We start from the raw sequence: 27698 nt of genomic DNA on the forward strand, positions 1-27698 counted from the left end.
CCAGCTCCCTCATCATTTTTGTTGCCCTCCTCTGGCATCTCCAATTTGTCCACACCCTTGTTGTTGTGGAGGGGCCAAAACTGGGCACCGTACTCCAGATGTGACCTCACCAGTGCCAAACAGAGGGGAATAATCACTTCCCTCAATCGGCTGGCAATGCTCCTGCTAATGCAGCCCAATGTGCTGTTAGGTAATATAAGGGCACACTGTCTCCTTTGTCTGTCTTGTCTGCAATCTCTTTGGGGCAGGGACTGACCTTTACTTTGCGTTGAGCAAAGTGGGGCCCTGGTCTCACCAGGAGCCTTTAGATGCTGCACTAATACAAAATAGGCTTGGGAGGATTCGATTTTATGGGTCAGTGTCATACATGTGGATTTCATTGTATACACACACTGAGGAAAAAACTTCTCAATAACCAGCAAAATTTTCAAATAGGCAAAGTAAGAAAAATGCTACTTGAGAACTTACTCGGGTTTGATTTAAGGATATTTACTTTGTATAATGTCACATGTGATGTGTTTTAATGGTTATGCAGCTTTAACTCTTTGCATCTCATTGTCTACTGCAGTCATTTTCAACCTGTGAGGGTCTGCAGACTGTGTCTAAGATTTCCAAAGGGGTCCACATCTCCACTTGAAATGTTTTAGGGGTCCACAAATGAAAAAAGGTTGAAAACCACTAGGCTGCTGACATTAAATAATTGTCTGACTTCTCTCCAAAATTTCCTGCGACTATGAACATTTAAAATCAATAAAAAATAGGGGGAAAAATGCTTATAAACAGTAATATTATCCATTGAAATTATAAAAAAAATTGAATTCTGCCAAGCCTAGAAACATACAATAAATAGCAATGGGGTAGGACTACTTGCTTTGCGGAGCAAGTTTACCAGCTCAGGCCCTAGCCATACTTGGAGCAAGCAGGAGCTGAGCATAGGGGTTAGGGCTGGGCTTTTACATTTGCTGTGGGTTTTCTCAAACATAGTGATTATTGTAATAGCAAGACTGGGGCCATTTTATCCAATGGATCTCTCACATGGCTGCGGTTTCCCAAAATTGCTCTGTATGAAGAAGGCTGATGCAGTGGAACAGCTTCTGTAATAACAAACTTTTCCAACAGAACTACAGCCCTGAGGGAAGTGGGGAGGAATAGCTGTGCCATAGCTCCTCAGGGATGAGCAGATTACACCCCCACCCCACACAATGTCACAAATGCACTGCCGGATTGGTGTGTCTGTCTAGCATCCAGAATTATGCTTGCGTATTACTTAGACCGTGCCGTAGATGTGCAGTAGAATTCAGGAAGAGGAAAATCTTATTTTTATAATACTGTTTATTGTCCAAAGACTGAATGTCCACATATGAATTATACAAAGCATCAGAGACATGCACAGTCTGCTTGTCATTATTCAACAACTTTCATGTGTTTCCAGCACAAGAAGGTCTTAGACTTCAGATTCCAGCAAAAACATAGTGCTCAAAAAAGCCCCAAACAAAAACAACCCCACCCAAAAGCTTTAAATTATGGCAGCAAGTTAGATACTCCTTATTTTAATACTTATTAAGCAAAGATTTGAAAATAACTATAATGTAAACTTTTTATTTTTTTTAAATATTTTGAATTGCTTGCATGGAGAAGGAGACCAGAGCTAGGAAGGAAGGGCAGAGAATGGAACTGAGAACCAAAGACATAAATTAAAAAGCCAATCAAGCATCCTTCATATATACTTTACATATAGAGAGAGATTTTTGCAATTGTTTTGTGTGAGGCTCACCTACTGTGCTTGCTGACAGCTATGCTGTTGTTCAGCAAGGCCTTGGAGACGAACTAGCAAGAGGCAAACATATGGTACATCCCATCTCCAAATCCAACTTCTGAAGACTTGTGCACTTTGCCGAAGAGGGAGACGGGGAGGAGGGAAAATACAAACTAACAATTAACAGGAAGATTTGGAGGATTCAACCCTCCACAGATTTTCTCGACACTCTTCCCACTTCATGTTGAATGCTTCCAATGCAGAAACGCGTTTAAAACAATAAGTGCAATTCTAATACCTAACAAGGAAATGAAAAAGTTACAGCACAGGAATGATACAGCTGATGCCAAAAGAAACGGAAACATTAAAATCAAAGATAGAATCTCAGCAGAGACAGGAGTAAATGTCACATATGATATAACCATACAGTAAGCAAACAGGAGTCTTATATTGGATTGATTAGTTTCTTTTTCTCTTCATTTTTATATATTGAAATCACCCAGACTGGTCCAATGTGACATCTAAAATCTTACCCCGATGCACAGCATGAAAATGCCCCTGAAACAGGTCTGCAGGGATAATGTCAGGACACTCTCCCAAATCTGCTTTAGATGGGATCTCTGCATTTTATCTCACAAAGGTCTGTGCTGTCTGCATTCCAGACGGGCTAGCTATGCAGCGCTCTAGTGCCTCAGCAAAATGAAACCGGCTCAGAAGAACGGGGTTGAGGGTGGCTGGGAGGGTTTTACAGAAGGATGTGGGTCCTTCCCTGTAGGCTGCCAGATGCCAGTTTTGTTAATTATTGTGTGTGTGTGTGTGCATGCGTGCGCATACATGTGCAGGTGCATCCTCAATGGGTAGGAGAAGGGCGGCTGAAAATCTTTACTTTTATTTTACAGCTCACTGTCCCGCTATCACGAGCCACACCACTGCGATCAGCAAACAGCCAGCCGTGGGTATAAAATAAAAAGATCTACTAGTGGTGTCTGAACTCTCACGATGCAGTTCCTGCTGCAGAACACTCTAAAGAAGCTTGTTTGCCAGCTTCTGTAGTCACATAACTTGCTGGGAATAAAGGCCCTAGGCAAGGGAGGCTCCTCTAGGTCATTTCCAGCACGCCACTATCTGTGGGGCTGGGAGCAGGCTCAGTTACTTGGACTTCTCAATTCACTGTCCTGCTGAGCAGTGGATTCACAACAAAACCTTTGCTGTCTGCATTACCCCAAAGGCTAAACGGTAACTAAATCCTTCCACCAACCTAGAAACTTGGGTGAGCCTTTGGCACTGAACACTGTTGACAGCACACGCACCCACGAGGACACAAATCCAGCAGTTGTACCGCGGCAAGGCACACACATACCCACCAGGAGATTTGCTTTCTTTACTGAAATGCAAGGATAACGGTGCAGGACCAAAGTCTGCAGGGGTCTCAGGCATGCCTCGCCCCCAGAGGTCTGAACTCAGCACCTACTGACTTGGAGGGAAGCATGAAATAACACGGCTTGCCAATGAGCAAGAAGGGGATGGGCCAGTCCCCAACAAAAGACACTTCGGCTGATGCTGGGGATCACAGGTACACGCTGTCAGTGCAGAGGGCCTTGATCTTTGACAAAGGTCTAAGGAGACTGTGCTAGAGACGAATCATTTCCTGTGCCTGAAGTCCAGCTGGGACTCCCAGTGAGTGCTGCCTTTAGCTGGCTGGCTCTCCCTTCTAGGCCAAGAGATGGGTGTGCATGTGACAAAGGGAGCTTGGACTCCCCCAGCGGTACAAGGGAGATCTGGGGAATGCTGGCTCATCCTCTGGCAGTGGAGAAGGCTGTTTGTGCTGGGGGATTGAGGGGTGGGAGCCACACAACGCAAGGGACACTCCATCCCCAGGTGAGGGGAACCTGGTAGGCCTGCTACACAGAATGAAAATCAACCCTCTGCAGTTTCTGCTGCACACGAGCATTCTGGTTTCCTCCAAAACAGCACTGGGATCTCGTGGATCAACGTCCGGCTGGTTCAGGATTCTCCCCAAGCAATAGGAAACCATCCCACGCCCCACTTGAAAAGGAAGGAATGGGAAAGCACAGTGGAGAACAGAATACAACGGTGTGGCCCCTCACCCCGCTTTGGAAGCATGTGGCATTTAATCGCCCCTCACTGGGACCCACTGGGGATACTGGGTTTTCATGCTGTTCCCAGGAAGTGATGTCAGAGGTGGACCAGTCTAATTTCTTGCAGGCCTTTCTACTGGGTACTGGGATGCAGCCATTCAGACTAGGGGTCTTCAATGTCGAGAAACTCTTGCTTGGGGGGAGCCACGCCACGGTACCATGCGCATGAACCGTCGCTCCTCTTGATGCAGGCGTAGTGCTTCGCCTGTCGCCCATTGATGTTCTTCTCCGTCACCCAGTCTGTCCAGAGACATTCATCCGAGGAGGAGACAAAGCACGGAATGGAGGGGCAGCGGGAGATCTGCAGCAGAAGAGAGACTGTTAATGAAACGCACCGACACCCCGTCATGGACCAGTTGTGCCTCTTCCATCTCCCGTGTCTGCCTCTCTGGGGACGGAGAGAGTCCCTGCGCCAAGTAAAGCAATATGCCAAAGTTCAGGAGTTAGCAAATAGGATGGATGTCCTGCGCACCCTTCCAGCACCTCCTTTTCCCACCCACTCTCTATCCCCCAGTCCCTTACCAAGCCCTGTTAACAGCCAGAGTCTGATCTGCCACCAACCATCACTTGTTTCCATTGCATCCCTTGTCACTGCAAGCTCTCCAGGCCGGCGGCTGGGCCTTGGTCTCCAAGCGTCTGTAACTGCTAGGTCAGCCCTGATGCAGTTCTGCTGGCGTGAGACCTGGCGTGAATGGTGCTGAATGCCAAGCTTCTCAGCCATGACCCTGAATCGAAGGTGCCATCAGCATCCTGGCGAGGCCGGGGTCGGCCCCTGCTTGTTCTCACTACATTCTCTTGCCTCCCAAGCACACAGCTGACACCATCAGCAGAGGCATTTCCCTAGCCCATTGGCTCCTAACAGTGACTTGTAGTAACAAGGCCCAGGAGGCAGATTAGTTCCTGTGGGGCTGAGACAGCAGGCAAATTATGCAAGTTCGATCCTCCACTGACAGATCCACCTGGGACAGTCCATTTTCGAATCACAGAAATATAAGGCTGGAAGAGACCATCTAGCCCAGCCCCCTGTGCTGAGACAGCACCAAGGGCTTGTCTACACTTGAAACGTTCCATCCATGCAGCTGCAGCGCATCAGTGTAGACACTACCTGTGCGCTGCCAGCAGGGTTCTCCCATTGGTGCAGTTCATCCACCTCACTGAGAGGCAGTAGCTGGCGCCACAGGGATCTGTAGTAGTTTAGTGCCCTCCCAACAGAGACGACCTAGCGCTGTCTACACGGGGACTCAGGTCAGCTTTACTATAGCGCTTAGGGAGGTGGATTTTTCACACCCATGATGTGTGACGTTGCCGGGTCGATCGAATTGTCTCGTGCAGACCAGCCCCACATAAACAGACCGTTCCTGACAGGCCTGTGTCTAACCTGTTCTCAGGATCCTCCAAAGATGGGCTTCTACAGCCTCTCTTGGAAGCCTGCTGCAGTGCTCAGCTATCCCTACAGCTAGAACCTTCCCCTGCAAGGACTAGAACGGGTCTCTCCTCTCCACCAATGCTGTGCCCAAGGAATGCTCCGCTTAGAAGTAGCATCCGTGCTTTTGCCCAAAATCCCAGCTATGCCACAAGAAAGTCCAAGTGAGTTTCTCTGGGTCACAAAAGTGAGGCAGGGGCCTGCCTGGGATCTGGGCTCAGGATGTTCCAGGCCCTTGGTTCCAGCCACTGGACACGTGGCTCCTTTGAAGAGGCAGAATTGGGTTTTCCTCTTATTTAAGGTGTATTTCCCAGTGCTGAAGCCAAATATGGAACCTTGACCTGGACAGAGCTACACACAGAGTGAAAAAGCTTTCCTAAGTGCCTGCCATGAAAGGTATCAGGACAGTCTAGTCTGCACATCGCCCTGACGTAGGCATGATCTGAGGAATGAGGCCAGCAGTTCCTCACCGCACCATGCGATGCAAGGTGGGGTAATATTACACCCTTTATACAAATACTCCAGGTCGGACTGCAACCGGTACATGCAAACACAAGTGTCCGAACAAGTTACAGACAGCAGGAAATGTGGGGCTGGGGTGAGGGTGGGTGCGTGGAAGAAGGCCTGACCACGGAGAGTCAGGGAACAGAGGCAGCAGGCCGCGCAGACAGCACAGCCTGGACGCTGACGTGAGGGGGCTGGAGAGAGACGAGGAAAAGAACACAAGGGAACTGATGAGTGGGGAGCAGCCAGGAGGGGGGGGCTGGACTTGAGAACAGCACTGGGATTCCCCAAAACTCAGTCTGACCCCAGCTTCGCCACAGACTCCCCGTGTGACTTTTGGCAAATCCCTTCACCTATGCTCCCCAGCTGTGAAATGGGGATGATAATCCTTCTATCCCTGCAGAGCACTGAGGAAAGCTTAGATCCAAGGGGCTGGGAGTCAGGAAACAGCCCCAATTATGTTGTAAACTTTTCAGGGCACAGACAGTATCTCCCTAGGTGGTTGCGGAGGGCCCCAATCCTGAGCCGGGGCCTGCGGGCAGTACTGCCGTACAAGAACAAACCAGCCATTTGAAAGTCACTCCTAGACAACCCGCTTTGGGACGCCCAGCATCTTTGCTCAAACTGCCCCTTCATGGCCGTCCCAGACGGCACCCCCGGCTTGCACCGCCCTCATGATTCTTGCCTGTGCTAGGCAATGCACCGATTCCTCTCTCCAGAGGCAAACTCAGGCCTGGATTCAGGAATGCATCTGTGCTGCACTTCAGCAAGCGCTTCCCAGAGTTGCAGCACTGAATGCAGCCAAGGCCGCCACTCAAACTCTTTCGACAGCTGGCAGAGCAAGGACCCCGGGAACCACAGAGCATCACAGGCAGCAGCAGGTCAGGGCGGGAGTGTTCCCACGCTGCTTACCTTGCACTCACAGCCCATCTGGTACCGCTGGTTCAGACTCTTCTTCTGGGTGGCACTCAGGGAGTCCCAAGGGACGATGAAGTCACACAGTGTGATGTGCATCTTGCCGTTACCCTCCGACTTGCCTGAGGAAAGGCCAGACAGGGTGAGTCTTTGTAGAGACACGTCCCATCAGAACCTCTATGGAGCAGTAACATCACCGGCATCATTCTGCTGAGCCCTGGGCCAGCACCCTGCCCTCCAGGGGTACTGAGGACACACTGAGCACACAACTGCACAGAAAGGGAAGCTGAGGCAGACACAGGCCCCAGGGCGCAGCGGCAACTGATGTCTGAGCTGGGATGAGTGCTCCTGGCTGCCGGCCTGCGCTCGGACCATGCTCATCACTCCCAGGCCAGCACAGACTAGGCCCGGCTTGCACACCGGCCACGCAACGCTGCTGGCTTTACTGGCTGTTATTTCCCGGAGAGCCACTAGATGGTGCAGATGGGGCTCGCTCCCCCCATGGCAAACCTTGCCGGCGAGCTCTGCACTGCAAGGGGCAGAGGGTTTTCATGAGCCAGGCCAGGCCAGCTCCGCAGTCCCGTGGCAGTGCCCTGGCCCTGGGGCCGAGATGGCAGCATCAGGCGTGCTGCATGCTCACTCCCCCACTTCTGGCCAGGATCAGAATGGCACGAAGGGCCTGGGGGTACCTGCGGCACAGGCCTTGTGGTCAGGGGTGCAAGCTGAGGGGGCGTGGGGACCCTATAGGGCAGCACTGCCCTCTTGACCTCTCCTGAGGTCCCACGGCCGCAGCAGAGAGCAAGCCCTTTGGCTGGAGCAGGATCCACTTCCCCTTCACAGCCGTTCCCCCTGTGATTCCCACCGCTCCAGAAAGGTTTCCCAGGAAACCTCCCTCCATGGGTCCATGCCCTTTCACCCGCCTCACCCCACCCACAGCAACGCCGCTCGCGGGAGCCTTCGAGCTGTCCCCGTCTCCTGCTCCGGTTCCAGGCCCTGGAGATAGCACCAGGGTCCCTACCAGCTCCTCAGGCAACGCACTTCCTACCTGCAATGAGATATTCCTTCTTCCCGCCGGTGTCCAGCGACACACCACACACAGCCGAGGAGGGAGCTGTGTAAATTAACTCTATGTCCTTGTCAGGGCCTTTGAACATCTAGCGGGAGAGAGAGAGAGACAGATGTCAAACAGGCAGCCCTGCTCGCATCACCTAGGCCAGCTCCTGCTGCTGGAGATGGAACGGGAGCACGTGTGTGGTAGCAGCCTGGGGAAGCCAAGTTCTTGCAGTGCTGGTGCTGGGGGACGTTCAGCACTGCAGTCCACACAGCTGGGATCTGAGTGCAGATTTGCTGTGGGGACCCCCTCACCCGAGTCTCATCTGAGCTCATCCCTGCACATGCTCAGTTTCCCTAGCACCCTCCTGCCACCTGCTCCCGAGACCCAGCCCAAGGAGCAGCCATGTGTCTCTACCTTGATCTGCTTGATCTCATACTGGATTCGTTTGATCGGATTCCCATAAACATCATTCCCAGAATCCACCTCTTTTCCAGAGACGGCCTTTGCTCTGATCACTGCAACACACAGACAAAGAATTAGTGGGAGAAGCCCAGGAACGACCTCCCATTCCCCAGCCTCACGGGTTCGGTTTCAGCCTGCCCGCCCCCGGGAGCAGTGGAGTTACTGCCGTGTTGTCACAGTGCAGTCCTGGACAGGAGGTTTCTGGTGTCGGATGCCATCCTCCCTGCTCCCCCTCCGCACCCGCGCACAGACATTAGCCTTGGGCAGTACTGGCTGAGCCGCAACTGGCCTAGGACTGGTTATTTCGGGTCCACCCTGGAATCAGATCTGTGCTAGCTGCTGCCAGGTTCCACCAGTTCTTGCTGGTGTGTTTCCAGTGCCGATGGCTTCCCTGGACAGCGTCTCCACCTCCCACCCAGCATGCTGACTAGACTGGGCTGCAGACTAACCCCCATGCAGACAATGGCTGCCAGCATGGGCGTGTTAAAGGCCGTTGGTGTGGAGCGGGCACATGCGAATGTAATGACTTTCTGCAGAAGTGCAGTGAAGGAAATTGACCCTGAGGTGTCTATTGTGGGGCAGCAAAACAGGCTCCAGTGCAAGTCCCACAGCCTCAGCCTTTGCCAAGCTGGTCAGCTGGAGGGGAGAAAGTTTTCAGGTTTGGTCTCTGCCCAAAGCTCCTGGGCAGGGATTGGCTCTTCCTCGGTTTGTGCAGCACGAGGTGCAAAGGGCGCTGCCCTGCTAGCGGCACCCATCAGCTCCGGAGTCACGCGTACTAACAGCGAGCAGTAGAAGAATGATCCTTCCTGCAACCCCAGGGGCAGTGTCTGAGCTACGGGTGAGTGACTCTTTCCACTGCAGCCCCTTCGAACCATCCTTCTTTGACAACAGCCTCAGCAAAATGCCTGGAGCCTGGTTTGGCTCTAAGAAGCCGTTAGCACCATGGGCAGCCAGGGGAGAAAATGGCCTGGATTTACAAAGAGGAGCAGATGAGAAGTGTGTGCTGGGCACGTGCCAGGAGACCATCCATGCCATGCCCAAGCTCACCCTTAGACACAGCTGCTTTCAGAGCGTGTGTGCAGCTAGGTCCTACACAGGGAGCCGTGCGGAGCGACCTGCACGCCACGCAGGGTCCTGCTCCGCTCACACCCAGCTGCAGGGGCAGGGCCCCCGGGCCAGCTGAGTCAAAGCACATTCAAACCCCCGCCGGCGTGGCAGGCAAGTCCTCACGCCAACGAGCACAGCAGGGAGTTTACGGAGTCTGCTGGCAACGTCAGCTGAGCCTGTGAACTCCGCAGGCTGGACAGCTCCAGCCGGCCCTTTTCAAAGGACGTCTATTAAATGCAAAAGCAGGTGTTGGGGAGACACAAACGCAGCCCAGAGCAGGAGCAGCTTGCAGGCACCTCTCAGCACGAGCTGCTGCTTCCACAAGAGTCCCGCACAGGGCGGGCTAGACGCGGCTTTGTCGCAGGCTCCTGGCTCTCCACCTCTGCCTGGCCTTAGAAGCTGGGGAAATCGCTGAAGCAGCAGCACTGAGACAAGCACCGAGGGCCGCATCGGGGCGGGTTAGGATAAAGGAGAGCAGCTAGCGGCAGAAGGGGAGGCACACGCAGGACAACAGAGGTCCCCAGTTTCTCCCTTCTGGGTCACGAACTTGCCACACAACCCATAAGGTTCTGCCTCCTGGTAGCGAGAACATGCCTGGAACCTTGGACTCGAACAGCTGCCGCGTCCCAAGTTAGCACGTCACAGACACGCGCCATCCAGCTGAGCGTCTGGCCCGGCTTTGCCTGGCCCCAAAGGGCATGGCCCAGAGGAAGAGAGCTGGAGGGGACGGAGGGTAACACCACCCGCTGCTCTTCGGTATCACAAAGCCAGCGGAGCCGACGGAAGGGTCCCTGCCACCAGCCATCAGCCTGGTATGAACACAGAGAGCCCCGCTGGTTAACAGCAGTGGTGAGAGCAGGAGCTGCCCCCAAGCCCAGCCCATCCTCTCTGCACCAGGCCAGCAGAGCACAGCCTGTCCTTGCCGCTGAACTATTAGTTCTGCTTCCTCTAGCAGCCGCTATTCAACCAGCAGCTGGGTTTGAGATCAAGGCCAGGCTGCTGAGGAACCTCCTGCCAGCATCGGCTACTGGAATGTTGGACGGCCACGCAACTCAGCGCGCTAGGAACGCATCCTCCCCCCAGGCCGTGAGCAGAGAGAACCACACGATGTCACTTCCTCCCAAGAAGCTGGAAAAACAACCTCTCCCGTCACAACAGGACTCCTGGGAAACAAGGGCTGGGGCGCTGGAAAAACACAGCCCGGTAGGTGGAACTGTCAGGCCAAGTGCACCAGCCGGCAGCACGAAGGGAACGGGCCTGGGCAAACCCCCCAGACCTGCTGCCCCCTCCTCTCCCAGCTCAGCTGCCCTACGGCATCTGCTGTTAGCTGCTTCACGTCCTCGTGTCCCTCCTCCTCCCAATGCAGCTGCATCACTTTGCAGCGTGAGGGGCAGGAATAGGGGTCCATGCGTGATGGGGCGAAGGCTCCACCCCAGAGCTGGCAGCTTCACCGTGATGTCATTCCCCTGCGTACACACAGGGAGGCCTGTGCTGTGGAGCCAGCCAGCCCCACTTTACACACGGGCATCCAGGGCAAAAGCACCCGGGATTTCCTGCCCTTCCCCTGCCAGACCCAGCCTGGGCAGGAGGCTGCACTCCTGAGCTTTGCAGGAGCTCTTCTGCCATGCCCAGCCTACCCTGGCTCTCCCCTGCTGGCACCTGCCCACACCCCAGACTGCTGCTCTGCCCCGGAGATGCAGGGAGTGAGCGCCCGGGTGCTGCTGGCCGTTGTCACATGCCGCTCTTGCGGCCAGGACAGGCACCGGCCAAGGCCTCGGAGGGGAAAGCCTTGTTCTCACAGCAGCGTGAAGAGCCGGACAGAGCAGGGTGAGCTGAAGCGAGGCAGGGCAGGGTCGGTTTGGAGGCAGCGCCAATACCTTTCCAAAGGCAGGCTCAGGAGCCGGGCTTCTCACCGCTGCCCAGGTGGTGCATGGAAACAAATGGTACCATGGGTCACCTGCTGTGCACCTGGCAGAGTCGTTCCCTGTGCTGTCCCCTCCCCGAGCAAGCTCCTAGCTTCCCGCTGCCCATGCTGCACTGCGGAGAACTGGCCAGCCTAGCACGGCTCATCTGGGAGCAGGGTTACCCACTGAGCGGGCGCAATGTTTGCAGGTTCAGGTTCCAAGCCTGGATTTAGGCTAATGCCAGTTGCTCACAGCATAGCACAGGACAAAGCAGGGGGAGGGCAGAGAGTGGCACAACGGCAGGGGGGTGTCTCCTGCACTGTCCAGATGGGCCATTAAACCTCGCCTGTTCTGCCTGTCCAGGGGAACGGGATCCAGTGACAGCTAGAGACCTGGGGCTGCACGATCTCCCCCTCCCTCTGATGATTCCAGAGCCACGTATTGGTCAGGGACTCATCCCCAACTTCTGGAGGGCCAGTTCTCCTGGTGCGGGATCCAGATAACTCCCAGGGCCATCCATGCAGCAAGAGACCCAGGCTGCAATGCCAGCATCTCTCCAGGGTTGGAGTGGGGCGCGGGGCGGCAGGTGCTGGCCTGCTCAGCACACAGCACTCGTTGGGGCAGAAGAGCCGCATGCGGCACTGAGTTCAAGATCACAGAGGCTGCCCTGCCCAGGGCATTTCACCCCAAACCTAGCCAGCTCCCGGCCCAGCGCTCCCTCCACACCTAGCACAGACTAGCTCCACCTGCCGCCCCACTGTACCCCATACCCCGACTCCAGCTCCTGCGTGCCTCTGCCCAGCATCTCTATCCGCCCCGGGGGCAGCCCTGGAACCCAGCCACAGGCCCCAGAGGGCCGGCTCCAACCTCAGCTCCCTCCGGCCTGCTGCGCAAGCCTTCCTGGAACCCCTGCACCCAGGAGCCGGCCTCAGGCTCTCAGCCAGCACAAATGCCACACCAGGGACCTCCACGGCTGCCAGAAACCTTTCGGGATCAGCACCCGCCGCACCCCCGGCTCAGCACCACGGCAAAGTTTCCCCCAGGCCATCACACCCCCCTGCACTGCTGGCTGTCCCCCATTACCTCCCTCCAGCAGCGGTGGGGCTGGGAGCAACTGATGGTGCAGACGGCATGTAACAGGCCATGCCCAACTCAGTGATCACCAGCCATGCCCAGGGCTCACCGCACGCCCCGCCTGCCGCTCTGGGAGTGTGGCTTTCACCATCTGGAGCTGCTCATGGCTCTGAGCTGGCGAGATGCTGGAATAGGGTCCAAGGCCTGTGCCTGCTGTTTGCCCTACTGCCACTCCACTTGGGTTGTCCCTGCCCCTGTCGATTGTCCAGCCCCGCTTGGCACCCCCACGTCCACGCCCTGGAGATGGCTCTGAAATGGAGGCGTCCCCTGGGAGCTGCTGCCCAGCCCCAGCCTGGACCCCCTGCTGCCCCAGGGAACACGAGCCTCCTCTCCAGCTTTAGGGTGCAAGCACGGTCCTCCCCCACAGCCCCCAGTCACTGCCGCCCCCTCCCCTCCCCTGAGGGATGGCCGCCCTCGGCGCACAGTGCATCCACTCCACATCCCCGGGCCCTTCTCCCCCGCAGCTTGCTGCAAACACGTCGGTGCCTTTGGCCGGCGGAGCGGGGAAGGGACATTGGCTGGGCGGCTGTGGGCGTGGGGAATGGCTCCTGGTCCGGCGGGCGCCCGCCTTTTCCATTCACGTGCTGATGAATCACTTGACAAAAATGCTGCCCAATCTAGGCAGATTTGTTCTGAACAGTGCGGCTTTGTGGAGGGGCCTGCTGCTGCTCTGTGCTTCCCGGCCAAGAGCCCGGCCGGGCGCCAGCAGCCAGCGGGGAGAGCAGTGTGGGAAGGAGCGGGTGGGAGAGTCAGCGGAGGGAAACCCAGGCCTGCCCAGTCCACAGCCGAGGTGGGTCCCTCCCAGCCCTGCACCGGGAGGCAGTGCTGGGTCGCCCAGGCAGGCAGCACCACGAGCTCCACGCACTCAGCCCATGAGTCAGACCCACAAAATCAGGAGATGTTAAACGCCGAGAGAACCTTGGTGTTTGCCATTTCTGCTGAACACGTTCTCAGGCATCGCTGCAGCCAGGAGGGCTGCGAACCTGCTGGAAAAGCTTTTCCCAACGGAAGTGGATTTTCTCAGAGAATTGCCTGACTCCAGGGGCTGGAGCTTTAATGGGAATCCCAGATATCGTCAGCCTCATGCTCAAGTAACAAGAGAGCTGGTGTCGCTGGCAGGCCAGGAGTGAGTGAACTTGGCCTCGTATTGGCTCCCCAAGAAGCAGAAGGAGCCCTCCCCCGGGCAGGGGAATCTGACACACAGAGCCCAGAACCCTGGAGATAAAACACCTGCCCCCCGCTGGCAAAGACTCCAGTGATGGCCTGGGCAAATGGGTGCTCTGGGGTCCCCACTGACACCTCATTAGCTTCCTGGCAGCGAGTACTAGGCATACAGGGATGTGCCTGCATCCCTGGGCAGGGGCCAGGGCACAAGACCCATTGCCAGGAGGCTGCCCAGCTGGTGAGACGTTAATAGGGGGCATTGCTTTATCACCAGTGTGGGGTGCTCAGACGCCATGGCAGCAAGTGGGGTGTGGATACAGGTCACTGAAAAGAGCCAGAGGACGGGAGGGGGTGTCAGCATTACAACATTTAACCAGCAGGATTGCAATATGGAAATTCACTGATGCCCCTATGTCGATTGGCTGTTACAACTAAGCTCACAACCCCCCTCTCCAGCCAGAATGAACCCAAGTCCCCCAGCTCTGCCCCAAAGCAGAGGAGGGAGCAGGAGCCCCACGACTGTGCCCAGGATGCCAGTCAACACACACATCTCAACACAACGTGGCTGTCTGCAGGGCTGTACGACGCGCTGCCAGTGCAGGGCATGGCCCTTGGCCTGCTAACAGCACCTCAGAGCCAGCCCGCTGCATGCTGGGGGCAAGGCTGGTGCAGAGACACCGTGCAGGTGAGTCCCAGGAGCTCCTGGCACAGCCAGGGGGAGCCCCCCCACACAGGGCAGGTTTAGGAGACTCACTTTAGGCTCCCAGGTTTACAAACCATGGCTGCTTTCACCGCCCTCTCCCCTCCCTGAGCCCTGCACCCCCCGCTCACCCCCCGCCCTGCACAGGCCTGTGCCGGGCCTAGCCCGCCTGGCCCTGGGCTGCACGGGGGAGATTTCCTGCCTCTGGCTCCTAAAGCGGCTATCTTCAAGCCCTTGCCTTTTAGCTGCCTCTGCATGCAGGCTGCTCAGAGAGATGGGAGGGGTGCAGCTGGCCCTGGGCTCTCCCCAGTACAGCCTGTACCTCATTGCTCAGAGCTGGGACCAGGCCTCGCTCTTTCCCCACGGGCTGCGGGAGGCCCTTTCCCCACTGTTTCTGCTAGCTGGACTGACTCGCGGCAGCTCGCCCAGCAGGCCTCTGCTAACACAGGAGGCTGTGCCGGGGAGACGGTCCCCGGCTCCCTCCGGCGCCCTACCACAGGGGAATGCCAGCCCCAGCAGAACAGGGCGGACTCGGAGCAGAGGCTGCAGCTGAGAATGGGGCCGAGAGTCTCTCACGGGCTGGGGAAGGCTGTTCTCAGGGACAGGTCTGTCCGCAAGGAGCAGGCTGGCTTTGAAACAGCCCCACCCCGCAAGTGCCCGAGGAAAAGCCCTGAACTCCAGCCCTGGGGCCTCCCAGTCTCCTTCCTGCCGCAGCTCAGCCAAACACTTCCCGGGCTGCTCCAGTCCTCCACCCCGCCCTGCTTGGAGGCCGGCACATGGCATGGGTGCTGGGACCTGGCCACATGACGCAGGGTGGTTCTGGCCAGGGCACAGATCAGGGCTGATCTGACCAGGACGAGAGGGGAGGTCAGGAGTTCTATCCACTGCTACCAGCTCCTTGGCACCCAGATAACATGGGCTCCCTCAAAACACGCGAGCCCCTGACCAACCCACGGCCTGGCCTAGCCATTCTCCTGGCACAAGGGGAGACACTGATTAGATGCCCGCGGCTGGCCGCTGCCGGCTGACTGGGGCTCGCAGGGCTCAGGCTAAGGGGCTGTTTCATTGTGCTGCGGATGCGCTGGGCTCTTGTATGGTAACAACAATTCTCAGCATCCTCATACCCAAAGCACAACAGCTACCACCGATCCCATTTCACCCAGAGGGAAACTGAGGCTGCCCAAACTCAGATGCAGAGCCAGTAACAGAAGCCAGGAGTCCTGGTTCACCGTGGCTCTCCCAGACAGTGTGACGAGGGCATCGCCCAGAGACATCAGCGCACTCCCCCTTCCCCAGCCGTCAGTGACCCAGCAGCTATCCCCCTCCGCAGCTCTCAGCCTCCAGCCCGCTCTGGCCTGGGGAAGTTTGTGGGTAACACCCCCCGCCCCCGCACCTGCCTTGCTGCCTCCTGCTTGCACCTGGCCCCACTGCTCACCAGGAGCCCTCACCACGCCCAGCCATGCTCTGCCCCGAGTGGTCTCGGGCACCCTCTGCTCTGCTCTCCTGACTCTCCCTTGCCCTGCCCTCCTCGTGACACGGCAGCGCTGGGCCCCATTTCATTGAAGAGGCCAGCTCCCCACCACCATGTGCTCCCCCCCATGCCACATGTCCCCCACCTGAAGGTCATTCCCAGGCACTGAGCTGGTTGGCCACCCCGTGTCCCTGCTGGTTACCCTGGGGAGCATTAATGCTTCAGACCAAACCCCTGCAAGCTCCAAACCTGCAGCTTAATGAGAGCCTGGGGCCAGTGAGGGGAGCAGTGTGTGGGGCAGAGCTGCCAGCCCCCCTTCCCCAGGCCAGGCTCCTCCTCCTCGCACCAGGGACCAGAGGCAGCAGCGCTGGAATTGGACAGCTCTGGTCCAGCACAACATGGGGGGAAGGGAGCGGATCCTCAGAGTCCAGGGAGGGGCCCACTCTAGGCTCTGCCGCCAGCTGGCATGAGGCTAGGTCTCCTCTGCTCGCGGCCCTACTGCTCCTCTGTTAGTCTTTGAGGGGTTAGCACTGGTGGCTGGGGGAAGGGGCAGGGGCTGTTTCCTGCTGCCCCTGGCACAGGGAGCCCTGCAGGCAGGTCATGCAGCCACATGCCGCTACTCTGCAGAGCACAGCTACGGCCAGGGCAGCCTCAGGATGCAGATCACCCACACAGGCTGTTCCGGACAGCAGGGAGCTGGAGTCGCCCCTGGTGCGAACCCAGCCTGCAGTGCCAGGTGTAATTCTGCACATGCAGCAGCCCATCGGAGATGCCGGCCCTGCCTGGAGACCCCGCAGGGCGCGCACGGGAGGAGCAGAGGGGTTTGCCCCACAGTGCCCAGCTGGTGGAGACAAGAATGAACTGAATTACAAGTCACTGGCCCTGCTGAGTCAAGGCAGCAGAACAGGTGAGCTGCCCACGGGGGACCACGGGCCTGGGCGCGGCGGGACACAAACGGCTCCGTAAGAGCAGCCGCTGCCAGCCGCCCCTCTTCTCCGCGCACTGGGCGCCCCTGGGGCCGGGGCCAGCGGGAGATTGCAGGAGCCAGTCTGGACGTGAGCTCACTGCATCACAAGCAGCTGGGACGCAGCCACATTCCCTAAGGCAGGAAGACAGTCATGTGACCTGCATGAGACACCCCAGCCTCGGGGGCTCCTCCCAGCGCTGACTGAGCCGGGCCGGCAGAGGGTTTGCGGGAAGCACTCACAGGCAGCTCAGACAGTCACACTCCAGACTGGCAGCTCCTCCGCTACCTACGGCCAGGAATCCGGGCTGGAGGCAACAGCCACAGGGAAACGCTCTGATCTGCGCTCTGGGCTGAGCCGTTAACTCTGCAGGGGAAGCAGAGGCCTCTGAGCTCAGGGATCCTGGCAGGAGCAGGCTGCACATGGTTATTTTTCACTGCCCGGCCTGCATGTTATTTATAAGGCACCGTTGGTGCCTGGCACTGGGCGCTAGACCCGGCTCTGCGGTGTAAATCTGGAGTGAGTCTGGATTTACAGCAGCAGCACCTGCCTGAAGGGAGTGAAACCTCTATGGAGCGCTCCTCACAGCCCCTGTTTATACTGGTCTGGGGTGTCAACGAGCACAACAACGCGGAGTTCCACCACAGAGCAGGCCTCCAGCCGGGACCCCTTGCCCTAGCCCCACGGGAGCCAGAGTGAGCAGCAACGGCTACCCTTCGCCCTGTTGCATTAGCACCAGCCCAGCTCCACCTGCCGTGCTAGTGTAGACAGGACACCGGTGTCTAGCCCCAGCAGAACGGGTCCATGTGACAGGGCAGGGAAACCCCCAGCAGCCCAGCACTCCCTGCAGGCCACAGTGCCCACAGCCGAGTCCCAAACCCCTGCACCCTCCAAAGCTCTGCCCAGAAATCAAGCTTTATATTCACAACGCTTCGCTTCTGTGCCCATCCCGGAGAGACGGCTCCCCGCCCAGCAGCAGCGAGCATGGCCCAGCACAGGGACACCCAAGGAGCACCTGTCCAGTGACTGCTTGATGCCACTTGCCAGGAATGGACTCTCAGGTGCCCCTGTGGCTCCCTGCTGACGCCAGCAGGGTCACAAGCTGTAAGCGAGGGCAAAAGGAGGTGCCTGACGCCGTCACATTAGTGCCACCACTGCCTCTTGGCACACACACACACACACGGGGCCCGGCCGGGACGGGAAATCAATCCCACTCTGCTCCCGCCTGCCGGGAAGCAGGGGTGTTCACGGCCATGCTGAAAAAAGCCCCAAGCTCCTTGGTAAGCTTTGTGCCAGGGGAACCAGAACTGTGACCCATCTGTCTGGGCTCTTGGAGGGCCACGGGACTGGAATCACCCCCCCCCCCCCTGCCGGCGCCGTCTGGGCCCCGGCCGCCCATCCCCCAAAGCTGCAGGATTCAGAGTCCAAGGCCAGGCGGGACCAGTGTGATCACCTCGTCTGACCCCCTGCATAGCACAGGACACCCTAGGCTTTGTACAAGATCCACGCCCGAGCCCTGTGCGCCAGCTGCCCGGCCCCTCCCTGCCCTCCACCTCCCCCCACACCCCTTTCAGAGACAGGCGGAGTCCACCCGCCAGGCTGAATGCCCCGAAGCGCTTTCCTCAGCCGGGGAGAGAAGCTCTTCCTATCAGCAGCGCTCGCTGGGGCCATGGGCCTGGGCTCCGCCCTGCTGGGGGCTGGTTCCTGGGGACTCTCTCCTCACACTCACAGAGATGGGAGCATGGCGAGGGTCTCCACCCGGACGAGGGGGACAGGCCTTCATCCGCCCAACTCACGCAGCACTGCCTGCTTCAGTCACTCCAGCACGGCCCTGGCATCCATGAACCATCCCTGGGGACCCTGGGGCTGCAGCCTGCATGTGAAACTGACACAGCCCCAGAGAGAGGATCCCAGGAGGAGGAGGGAGCAGGAGCATGGCACAAGGCAGCTGATGTGTGCTGGGAAATGCAGCTCAAACACCTGCTCTGCTCCCACTGAAAGGCTGGGGGAATCCAGCCGCTTGGGTTGATTGCGCTTCCCTTTGTCTAAAATCTTTCTGTCCCTAAATCAGGTCACACAGCCCCACAAGCTGCAGCAGGGCCCGGGCAGACTCAGGGTCAGGCAGGGCAGGGGCGAACCACCCACAGGCAGGGAGGCCAGCTGGGGGCAGTGGGCACCCAGGAGCGAGGGGAATCTGGGGCAGTGCGGAGTGTGCGGTGATGGAAGGGGTTTGGGCTGTCAGGAGACCAGACCGGAGCTGCCAAAGCATTTCAGACTGCCTCTCCAGCCCAGCCTGGGTGCTGCGGCAGGGAGCGGTGGGCAGGGGAACTGGCTCAGCGTGTGTAATATGTTAAATGTAAGAAGGCCATTATTGATAGAAAGAGGAATCCGGAGCCCGGCCGTGCCAAGGCCTCCCTTTCAGCAGCATCCAAGCCGAATAAACTGGGCTGGAGGAAAGGAAATGCCTGGAAATCAGGAAGAGACAGACAGTGAGCCAGTCCGACGCTGCCCGCTCTGCAGGGCAGGGCTCTGCTCACACTCCTGACCTGTGGTCAAGCGCCAGGGACCCTTCAGGCAGAGCGTCCAATCGTCAGCAGGAATAACAGAGCTCCCACCTTCCCCAGGGCGCCACCCTCTAGCCGGGATTAAATCAAGATGGCAAAGTGCAATGCTAATTTTTGTCATTAGGGGCTCAGCTGCATTAACCAAAAGCAGCATGCAGACAGCTCCGTTTGCCTGGTCCTTGTTCCCGGGCTGAGCTCGGGGGAGGGCTGGGTGTGGGGGGGGGCACAGAGAACAAAGCTCAGGTTTCTGGATAAGGATCTTCCCCGTCCCCGCTGACCAGTTCCGATATGGATAACGAGAATGGCCTCTGGGATTCTCACCCTACCAGACGGACACACACACACTCCCAGCAGTAGACAGATGGACAGAGACATTCACAGCCAGCACCGCCCCCGCATCAGACAGGCACACGCCACGAAACAGACAGAAGCCCTCAGGCCACAAATCCTGAGGTGCTGGATTTCAGTGTAAAGCTGGCACTGGGTCTAGAGGGAGCGGAGAGGCGGCACTAGCGGGTGCTTGGCTGTTTAAGCTTCACCTACGCAGCTTCCCACACCCCAGCAGGCCACCCCTGCCAGGCCCGGAGGAAGCTGGGGCTTAACGGCGCTGCTGCAGGAACCGTAAAACGTGCAGCATGTTTGGCAACTGCAAGGTGGTGAAAGAGGAGATGACGTCGGGAGGCCCCACCGCAGGTCCCCAGGGCAGGAGGGAGCAGACAGCGAGGGCCGGGCACCCTCTGCTCCGTAGATGGCAGGCACGGATGGCAGCAGCTAAAGCACAAACTGTTCTCAGGCCTCTCAACCTGCAGCCCAGAGCCAAACGCCCGAGCAGCAGAGCAGATGGCACAGGAGGGGCCTGCTCCTCCTCCTCTGGCCAGAGCCTGCTGGCTGGGAGCAAACAGGCCCATCCCGGCTCTCACCTGCACTCGCTGGGCAGAGCTGCAGCCCCTGCACCAGGGCTCCACTGGAGCGTGAGGCTGCTGGGGAGATGTGCTGGACCAGGGCAGTTCTGGGTGGCCCGGCCGTGCCCCCCTCAGCCACCACCGCCCTGCTCGGCTCCAGGCGGCCCAGCAGGATGGAGGGGAAAGGAACCTTGTTCCATCACAAACTCCTCCAAGCCCAGGGCCTGGGAGTGACTTGCCCAAGGACTCCATGGCAATGGCTCTGTTCAGACAGATCTCCCGTGGGTTTTAGCCGGGGCTGTTCGGTTCGGTCACTGCGCCGTGAACGGGAAGGGCCGGTCCCCGGGCAGCCCCAGAAGCAGGGAGCCCGTGAACGCGGCTCTTGGCTGGTAACAGCTTTGCAGCAGCGCTCTGTTGATCTGGCTGCCTGGGCTGCCAGGAGCGGGACCACGGCTCTGCCTCAGCTCGGCCTGAGGGTGAATCCGAAGGCAGCCTGGTGTGTGCGGCCGCCTCAGCCCCTGAAATCCAGCCTCGTCCTACCTCACCAGGGCCTGGGGCCCGCCAGGCTAGCCAGACACCGCCGCAGATCCAGACCGAGCTCCCGGCTCTGCGCTGCTCGGCAGGGGCCGGCCACCCCCAGACTCAGCCCCGCGCTCTGGCCCAGCCGCGCCGGCAGCAGGATCCGGAGACACCCCCCGCCCCCCGCGAATAAAAGCGCCTCACACGTTTGCAGAAGCCCCGCAACACCCCCCGCCCCGCCCCGCCCGGGCTGCAGCCCCCGGCCCCGGCCCCGCTCGAGCTCGACCTGCCGGTGCAGACGCTGCAGCCGGAGAGCGGCGGCGCCCACCCCCGCCGCGGGGCCCTTCGCGTGTCCAGCCCCGGGCCGGGCCCGATCGAGCGGTGGCTCCGCCGCAGACCCGGGCTCCTCAGCCCTAGAGGCATTTCTGCGGCGCCGGGCGGGGCCGAGCCAGCAGGGCCGGGGGAGCGAGGCCGGGGCGGGGGAGCAGGCCGCGGCGGGCGCCCTTACCGAGGTCGGCGTTGCAGAAGGCCTGCTGCGGGTGCACCGGGGAGCAGCTGCAGGCGTCGGCCGCCCTGGCCAGCAGCAGCAGCGGCGCCAGCCAGGCCAGCGGGCTGCGGAGCGCGGCGCTCATGGTGCGGGGCTCCGAGCGCCCCCCCGCCCTGGGGCAGCCGCAGGCAGGCAGACGCAGCGCCCCTGCCGCCAGGCTCCAGCCCCGAGTCCGGCTCGCCCCCCGGGGCCTGCACGCCGCCTTCCCAGCGGTGCGGAGCGGAGCGGAGCGGAGGCCGGAGACGTCCCTGCTGCGGTCACTGCTGCTGCTGCCGCCTCCCTTCTACAGAGGCTCCGCTCCGCCTCGGCGGCTTTTAACAGGCTCCGGGCGCCGCGCGGCTCCTCCCCGTGGCACGGGGCCAGGCTCGCTCCTGCCCTGCGCTGCGCTGCGCTGGGCCCGCCCCGCGGCTCGAACGGCCCCGTCCCTGCTCCTGCTCCTGCTCCCGCGGGCCGGAGCGGGTCACCCCCCTCCAGGCCAGCCGCTGCATCGGGGCCCCTCTCCTGCCCCCCTCTCTCTGCCAGCTCGGTCTGCAGCCGCAGAGACACCCCGGCCCCGCCAGCGCCCCCCGCCGTGGCTCTGTCGGGGGTGCTGCAGTCGGCAGGATGCGCCGGCACGGTTCTGGGGGCCGGCCGGCGGGTGACAGGCGCCAGCCGGGCCTGGGGTGCAGGGCAGAGTGCAGTTCCCCCCGCTGGTGCTGAGAGTTGAGGCCAGGGCTGCAGTGGGCTGCCTCCCGGGTGGGGGGCACTGTTCCATGCCGTGGGGTGCAGAACCCTCCCGAGGGCCCCCCACTGCTGGCAGGAGCAACCTCCCCATGGCAGCGACAGGTGCCTCCCCAGCGTGCTGGAGCGCTGTCCCTCCCTGAGAGTGGAGGCCAGGGGCATGCCAGCTTGGCCGGTATTTCTGGAAGCTGATCACAGCCGGGGGTTATTTTCTTCCCCTGAAACCTGCTGTCACCCACTCCCTGCGCACAGGAGCAAAGGGCCCACAGCTGCGACATCCGCACCAGCCCAGACACACCGAGCCGCTCGCGGAACTGGTGCCTGGCCACGCCTTTCCTCCAAGGGCTGGGGTGGTCTGTGCCCAAGCATTTCCTGGCTGCTCTCACTAGCTCTTCCCATCCCTTGCACCCGCGCCTCCTCGCCCGTTCACCGTCTCTCTCCCTGGAGCACCACAGCCGGCTGCTCACACCCAGCCACGCACTGCTTCCAGAGCCTTGTCCTTCACCGTGCACACAGCTCAGCCCTCTCTGGGCCCTGCAGCCCCCCTCCAACCCACACTCAGCCTGGGCCTGGCTGCGCACTGGCCTCTGTGTCAGTGCTGGAGGGGGCAGGCCTTGTTTTACCACGGATGGCCCAGTGCAGCGGACACAGCTGTCCTGCTGCTGTGATCCACCTGACTGTCTTTCCAGACTCAGGCTGTCCAGCAGTTCCTGCCGCTGCGTGAGGGGAAGCAGCGTGGCTCTGGCAGTGCCCAGCAGGGCTGGGAGGACTCAGTACAGCCCACTAGACTGCAGGGACAGTCTGCTCAGAACTCCAGCTCAACACCTCTAACACGCAGCCACGCCACCTGCCACGACCCCACGCCCTGCCACGGGGCAGGCTCCCCATCTCAGCGTGCACTGCAGAAAGGGTCCAGTCTCCTCCCCGTGGATGGGAGGAAACAATGAAGACGTGGCCCACATGTAGGCATTGGGCTAACACCTGTCCGAGTCTGCCGACGGCCTGAAACCAGAGTTGGAAGGGGGATGAATTGCCCCAGTCACCTCAGCGGGGTGCTGACTCGGAGACCTAAAGATGCTGCATTAAATCCCAACACCTTCGCTGTTTCACTGCTGGACACATGGTTTTCAAGCACTCGCTGGAGCCCCAACATCTTCAAACCCCAGAGACATGCGTTCTGCAAGGAGGAGTCTGTTCCAGCCAGGTGCTTCGGCCCCCGGGGTACTGAATATCAGCGTGCCCGAGAGACAGCACAGGGCAGAGCTGCACATTTCCTCTTTCTCCCCACATGGCCAGCGCTGTCCTTCGGGCCGAGGGGCTCACAGGACCCCCCCCCCACCCCACAGGGCCCCTGTAACAGGGTTCATGGCTCACCCTGGCCTGTCTCCTGGAGGCTCACCTGGGCATTAGCTCACGCCTGGCCAGCCACTGCTCCCCCCGTCTCAGCCAATCTCCCCTCCAGGCCGTGGCTGTTCAGCGCTCTCCCCTCCTGGGCTCAGGGTACGGTGAGGCAGCCTCTAGCCCGGGACCCTCTACCCCACAGCTCTGGGCAACGCACGCCAAGCCCTGCCTGCTACTTCTCTGGCCTCTGGCCCGCTTCCTCCTATCCTCTGAGTTCTGCATCTGCCTGAGCTTCCTCCCGGCCCCGGCTACCTACCAGCCCCTCTAACTGCTCACACCTTTCTCAGGGGAAACTACTTCCCCCACTGCCCCTGGCCGCTCGCTGCCTCTTAGCTTTACAGAAGCCCTGCCTGGTTCTGCCCAGGTCAGCTGCGTCCTTAATGGAGCATTAGTGAGCCCTGGCTCTCCTCTAGGTGCGGCCCATGTGGCATGGCCCATCTAGTCACCTTAACCCCGTCATGACTGGTGTGGGGCGAACACCCCCTCCCAGTCCCCCTCCACAGCAGCACTGGCCTATGATGGGGACAGAGAATGTCACTGAAGGCCGGGCTGGGCCATGTCTCTACAGAGGGGCTGAGCCCTCAAGGCTGGCTCGGGCTGGGCAGTTGTGAACTTGGCTCGGGAATGGGGGTGACAGGGTTTGCATCCCCAGTCTGCACCAGAGCCTTGGGAGCTGCCCCCCAGCGCTGGAGGCCGAGGCCCTGGGCAGCTGCAAGCAGGGAAGCAGATGTGGCTAAGGAGCTTAGCCGAGGAAATCGAGGCAGTAACACGTCTGTGGGGTGAGGTGGGAGTGAGAACAGAGAGCTTGGCCAACCCAGCTGCTCCAGCAGGAGAAAGAGACGGACCCCAAGATTACCGGGGTGGGCGGTGTGGGCCAGGCCCAGCGAGAGCACTGGGCTGGAGGAATGCCCCGGAGAGAGAAGCCGAGACAAAGCCAGAGCCGACTTGGTTGAGGCTGCGGCGAGAGAGGACCCACAGCCCTGCTGGAGCTGGGCGGCTCTGGGGGTCCAGCGTGTGCTGGAGTAGGGCTCCCCTGCTCTCGGCTGGTTTGCTGGGAACATTCTGCAGAGGAGCGGGAGGAAGCTGCCCCCAGCCCATGAGTCATGTTTGGGATAACTGGAAACACATGTTCCAGCCTCATGCGGCGTATTGCTCAGCTCGCCACTCGGTAAACAGAGCCTGCCTGGCTCCGCCTGGGGAGCCGACCCCAGGCCCCGGCACACCAGCATCTCAGGCTGGCCCAAATCCCAGCACTGAGCATCTCCGAAAGAGCTCCCCAGCCCCCTCCCCAAAGGGACCTGCCCCGCGTCCCTCTGAGTGGCCAGGCTGCTGGCCATTCCAGGGGGCCGGGAAGGTTCTGGCAGGGGCATGGCTGGGCCCTGGCTCCAAGCTTCAGTGGCGAAGGTGGAGCAGGACAGGAGAGGGGCACACCCCCAGTTCCAGGCATCAGAGGAGGCTGAGTGGGGAGGCTCCTGGCTGCCCCCAGGGGCTTGCCTCTCCAAAGCCCAGCTTCCGCCTGACCTGCACTGCGCAGGCTCTCGAGCTCTGTGCTGCGCTGCCATGGCTTTGAGCCTGGCCCAGGCTGCGGGTCTGGTGCCCAGGCTGTCTCTGAACCCTGCCCCCAGACCAAGGAGGGTGCTGTAGTCCCAGCTGGCACTTCACCCTCCTGGGCCAGAGAAGGGGCGTGCCCAAAAACCTGGCAGAGGCCAGACCCATTTCAGCCTCCCAGCAGGCTGTCTGCCGCCCCCAGGGACTCAGCGGGTGTCACCTGAACTGCCAGCAGCTCCTTGCTGTCAGGCTGGACATATCCTCCCCTGCTCAGGGCGGCTGGGTGGAGGCTGGACCCGGCTGTTTACAGTTACTCAGGGCCAGGCGGGCCTCCCCTGTGCCCATGCCATGCCCCTGCGCTTGGCAGGCGGGTCAGCGTGACAAGTGCAGCCTGGCCCTGGGCCCAGAGCAGCGTGCGCCGAAGCAGCTGCAACGCCACGGTTGGGCTGAGCGGAGCTGGAATGGGCGGGGGGGAGAGCGCACCTCCGCTCTGGGGCCCCCACCTCACCCTGCAGCATGTGTTGGCCCTGCAGCTCCTTCACGGACTGCCAAAGGAAACCTGTTTGTGAGCAGAGCATGCACACAAGGCGGGCAGCAGACGGAGCCAGCTGGGCACTCAGGGCACCGGCTGCTCGCCGAGCAGGCCAGTCCTGGGATGCAGCCAGCGGAACAGCAGGCTCAGTGCCAAAGCGGGGTGCAGAGGGCGTGTGATCGGGGGGGGGGGGGCTCCTAGCAACGCTGGCAGGGGAGTAGGGCTATGGCAAGGTGGCGCTCGCCGCCCCCTTGCACTGCCGACTCCCAGCGTGCATGGCGCAAGCTGTGCGTCGCTAGCTAGCGCAGCCACAAAAGAAACCTCAGCACTGTGACCTGAGAGTGACCAGTGCAGAGGGCTACAGAGAGCTGAAACAATGGCTTGGGGAAGTGTGACCTGCCCCACTCAGCTCCGGGGGCATTAGTCCGGGGTCGCTGAGCTAAATACCAACTAGCCCCCGGCCAGCATAGCATGGGAGGAGGGAGACAGAGGAGCCCTCGTGGAGCAGGCAAGGAGTGGGCCACCTTGCCACCACGCGCATTTGGCATTGGGGAGATACCACTTATGTGCCCGCCTGAGTCCAGCAGAGCCCACAGGCGCACCCCCAGCCCTGGCGGGGGCAGCCAGCAGCTCCCTGGCAGCGTGCACACGTGTGCTTTGAACATCGGCTGATCTGTGGCGCAGCGTGTCTCCAGGGGGCAACGCCTGGCTTCTGGGCAGCGCACCACTACTCCCCCCCCCCCCGCCACACCTCCAGGTGGACAGGATGCTGGGCAGGGAGGGGACGCTGGAGTCGGGGGCAGCAGTAGGGTCTGGGAGGTGCTGGGCTCAGAGGCACATGCGTGTGAGTAGCCTCAGCTAGAGGCTGAGACACAAGCCTGCGACTGAGGGTGCCCGGCCGGGGGGCAGGGGGTGTATCGCGGACCCCTTGCCGTCTCATGGGCGCTCAGGCTTGCATGGTCATTACTGAACTGGCTAGCAGAGCTAGGGTTAAATAAGCAGCCAGCTCCGAGGACGCTAACCCCCTGCGTCTGGGCAGGAGCCAGGCACTAACCGTGGGGTTCCTGGTACCTGCCCACAAGCTGCCAGGACTGGCTTGTCAGAGCTGGGAACACAGACAAATGGCCACCGGCCAGGCCAGCCCCACAGTTGAGTCTCTCTCTCTCTCTCTCTCTCTCACATGACCTGATCCAGGCCATGGGGCACCAAACCAGGTGCATCTCTATAACGAAGGCACAAGGGGCTCCCCGGCTCCAGCTAAGGGACGGGCCCAGCAGCTCAATGCCAGGCCGGGCGGCGCCCTGTCACACACAGCACTAGCCGCCGGGGGCGAGACCGCGGCTGGGCGATGGGGGCACAGGCGTGCCAGGCCGCACACCATGGGCTGACACGAGCCCTCAGCCAGCAGCACCGCACAGGGCCCGGCCCATTGCCTGCCACCAGCCTGCCACCAGCCATCTCCTCCCTGCCCAGCCACCTGGCAGCTCAGGGACCAGCGCAGAGAAAGCTGGAGAGCCATGGTAGGCGGAGGCTGGAGATCCTGGGTGGCAGGGGGAGGACAGAGATGGGACTGAGGCCGTGGGTGATGGCTCTCTCTCTCCCCCCATCCCAGCACTGGGTGCTGCCATGGGGCGGTGTGGACATGCACATCCAGGGGAGCTCCCAGCCCCAGCTGGGGGCAGGACTGCCCTGTAAGGCCTGCGCAGGGGCTGGAGCTTTCAGGGGTGGGATTTTCAGCACAGCCTCCTGGTGACTTTAGTCAGCAGCCCTAGGGAACGTCGCTTGGCAGCTGCCCTCCATCATGTCCCACGGTGATGTCCAGCGGGAAACCCACGTGCGCTTTGGGGTGGTACCGGCTCAGCGTTTCAGCTCAGGGCAGCCTGGGACAGGGGCCGGTTCTGGAGGAGACCAAGCCTTCGCCGAGCAAGATGCAGATCACACATGGCGACGGCTTGTCCGGTTGCAAAGCATGTCTCTGGCGCATCTCAAGGCCAGACGTCCCCGGAGGTGCTCTCTGGGGGCCTGCTCCACGGCACCCGCAGCTACCTGCTGCCTGTGGGCTGGCGTGCTGGGACGGGCTGACAAAATAACCCCAGCCTGCCATCGCGTGGCCTCATGCCTGCGCCACAAGCCGCTCCGGTTACTGACCCTGCCCAGAACATGCCCCGAGGGGTGACTGCCGCTTGTCTGAAGTGGAGACAGACGGCCAAGCTCAGCGCCCCGCAGGCAACAGAGGCACAAATGGCT

General features: G+C 60.2%; 1 protein-coding gene across 1 annotated transcript; it reads right to left on the reverse strand.

Annotated features, from left to right (window-relative positions):
- Window positions 1-1314: 1314 nt before the first annotated feature.
- TIMP2 (TIMP metallopeptidase inhibitor 2) lies at window positions 1315-21514 on the reverse strand. The gene is made up of 5 exons (XM_067547182.1): window positions 21212-21514; window positions 8226-8326; window positions 7803-7911; window positions 6755-6879; window positions 1315-4216 (listed from the first exon to the last, which is right to left on the reverse strand). The coding sequence occupies exons 1-5, from the start codon at window positions 21333-21335 to the stop codon at window positions 4019-4021; spliced, it is 657 nt and encodes a 218-aa protein (XP_067403283.1). The 5' UTR covers window positions 21336-21514; the 3' UTR covers window positions 1315-4018.
- Window positions 21515-27698: the final 6184 nt, after the last annotated feature.

This window comes from Emydura macquarii, unplaced genomic scaffold, assembly GCF_026122565.2.
Source record: "Emydura macquarii macquarii isolate MOO-44397 ecotype Brisbane River unplaced genomic scaffold, CSIRO-AGI_Emac_v2 contig_1230, whole genome shotgun sequence".
Lineage (NCBI taxonomy): Eukaryota > Metazoa > Chordata > Testudines > Chelidae > Emydura > Emydura macquarii.

Excerpts from the sequence above, each read along its gene's own strand:
- TIMP2 (XM_067547182.1), bottom strand. The coding sequence starts at position 21,335 with ATGAGCGCCGCGCTCCGCAGCCCGCTGGCCTGGCTGGCGCCGCTGCTG. Across the intron at positions 8,327-21,211 it reads CTTCTGCAACGCCGACCTCG|TGATCAGAGCAAAGGCCGTC; the intron begins GTAAGGGCGCCC and ends TGTGTGTTGCAG. Across the intron at positions 7,912-8,225 it reads ATGAGATCAAGCAGATCAAG|ATGTTCAAAGGCCCTGACAA; the intron begins GTAGAGACACAT and ends CTCTCCCGCTAG.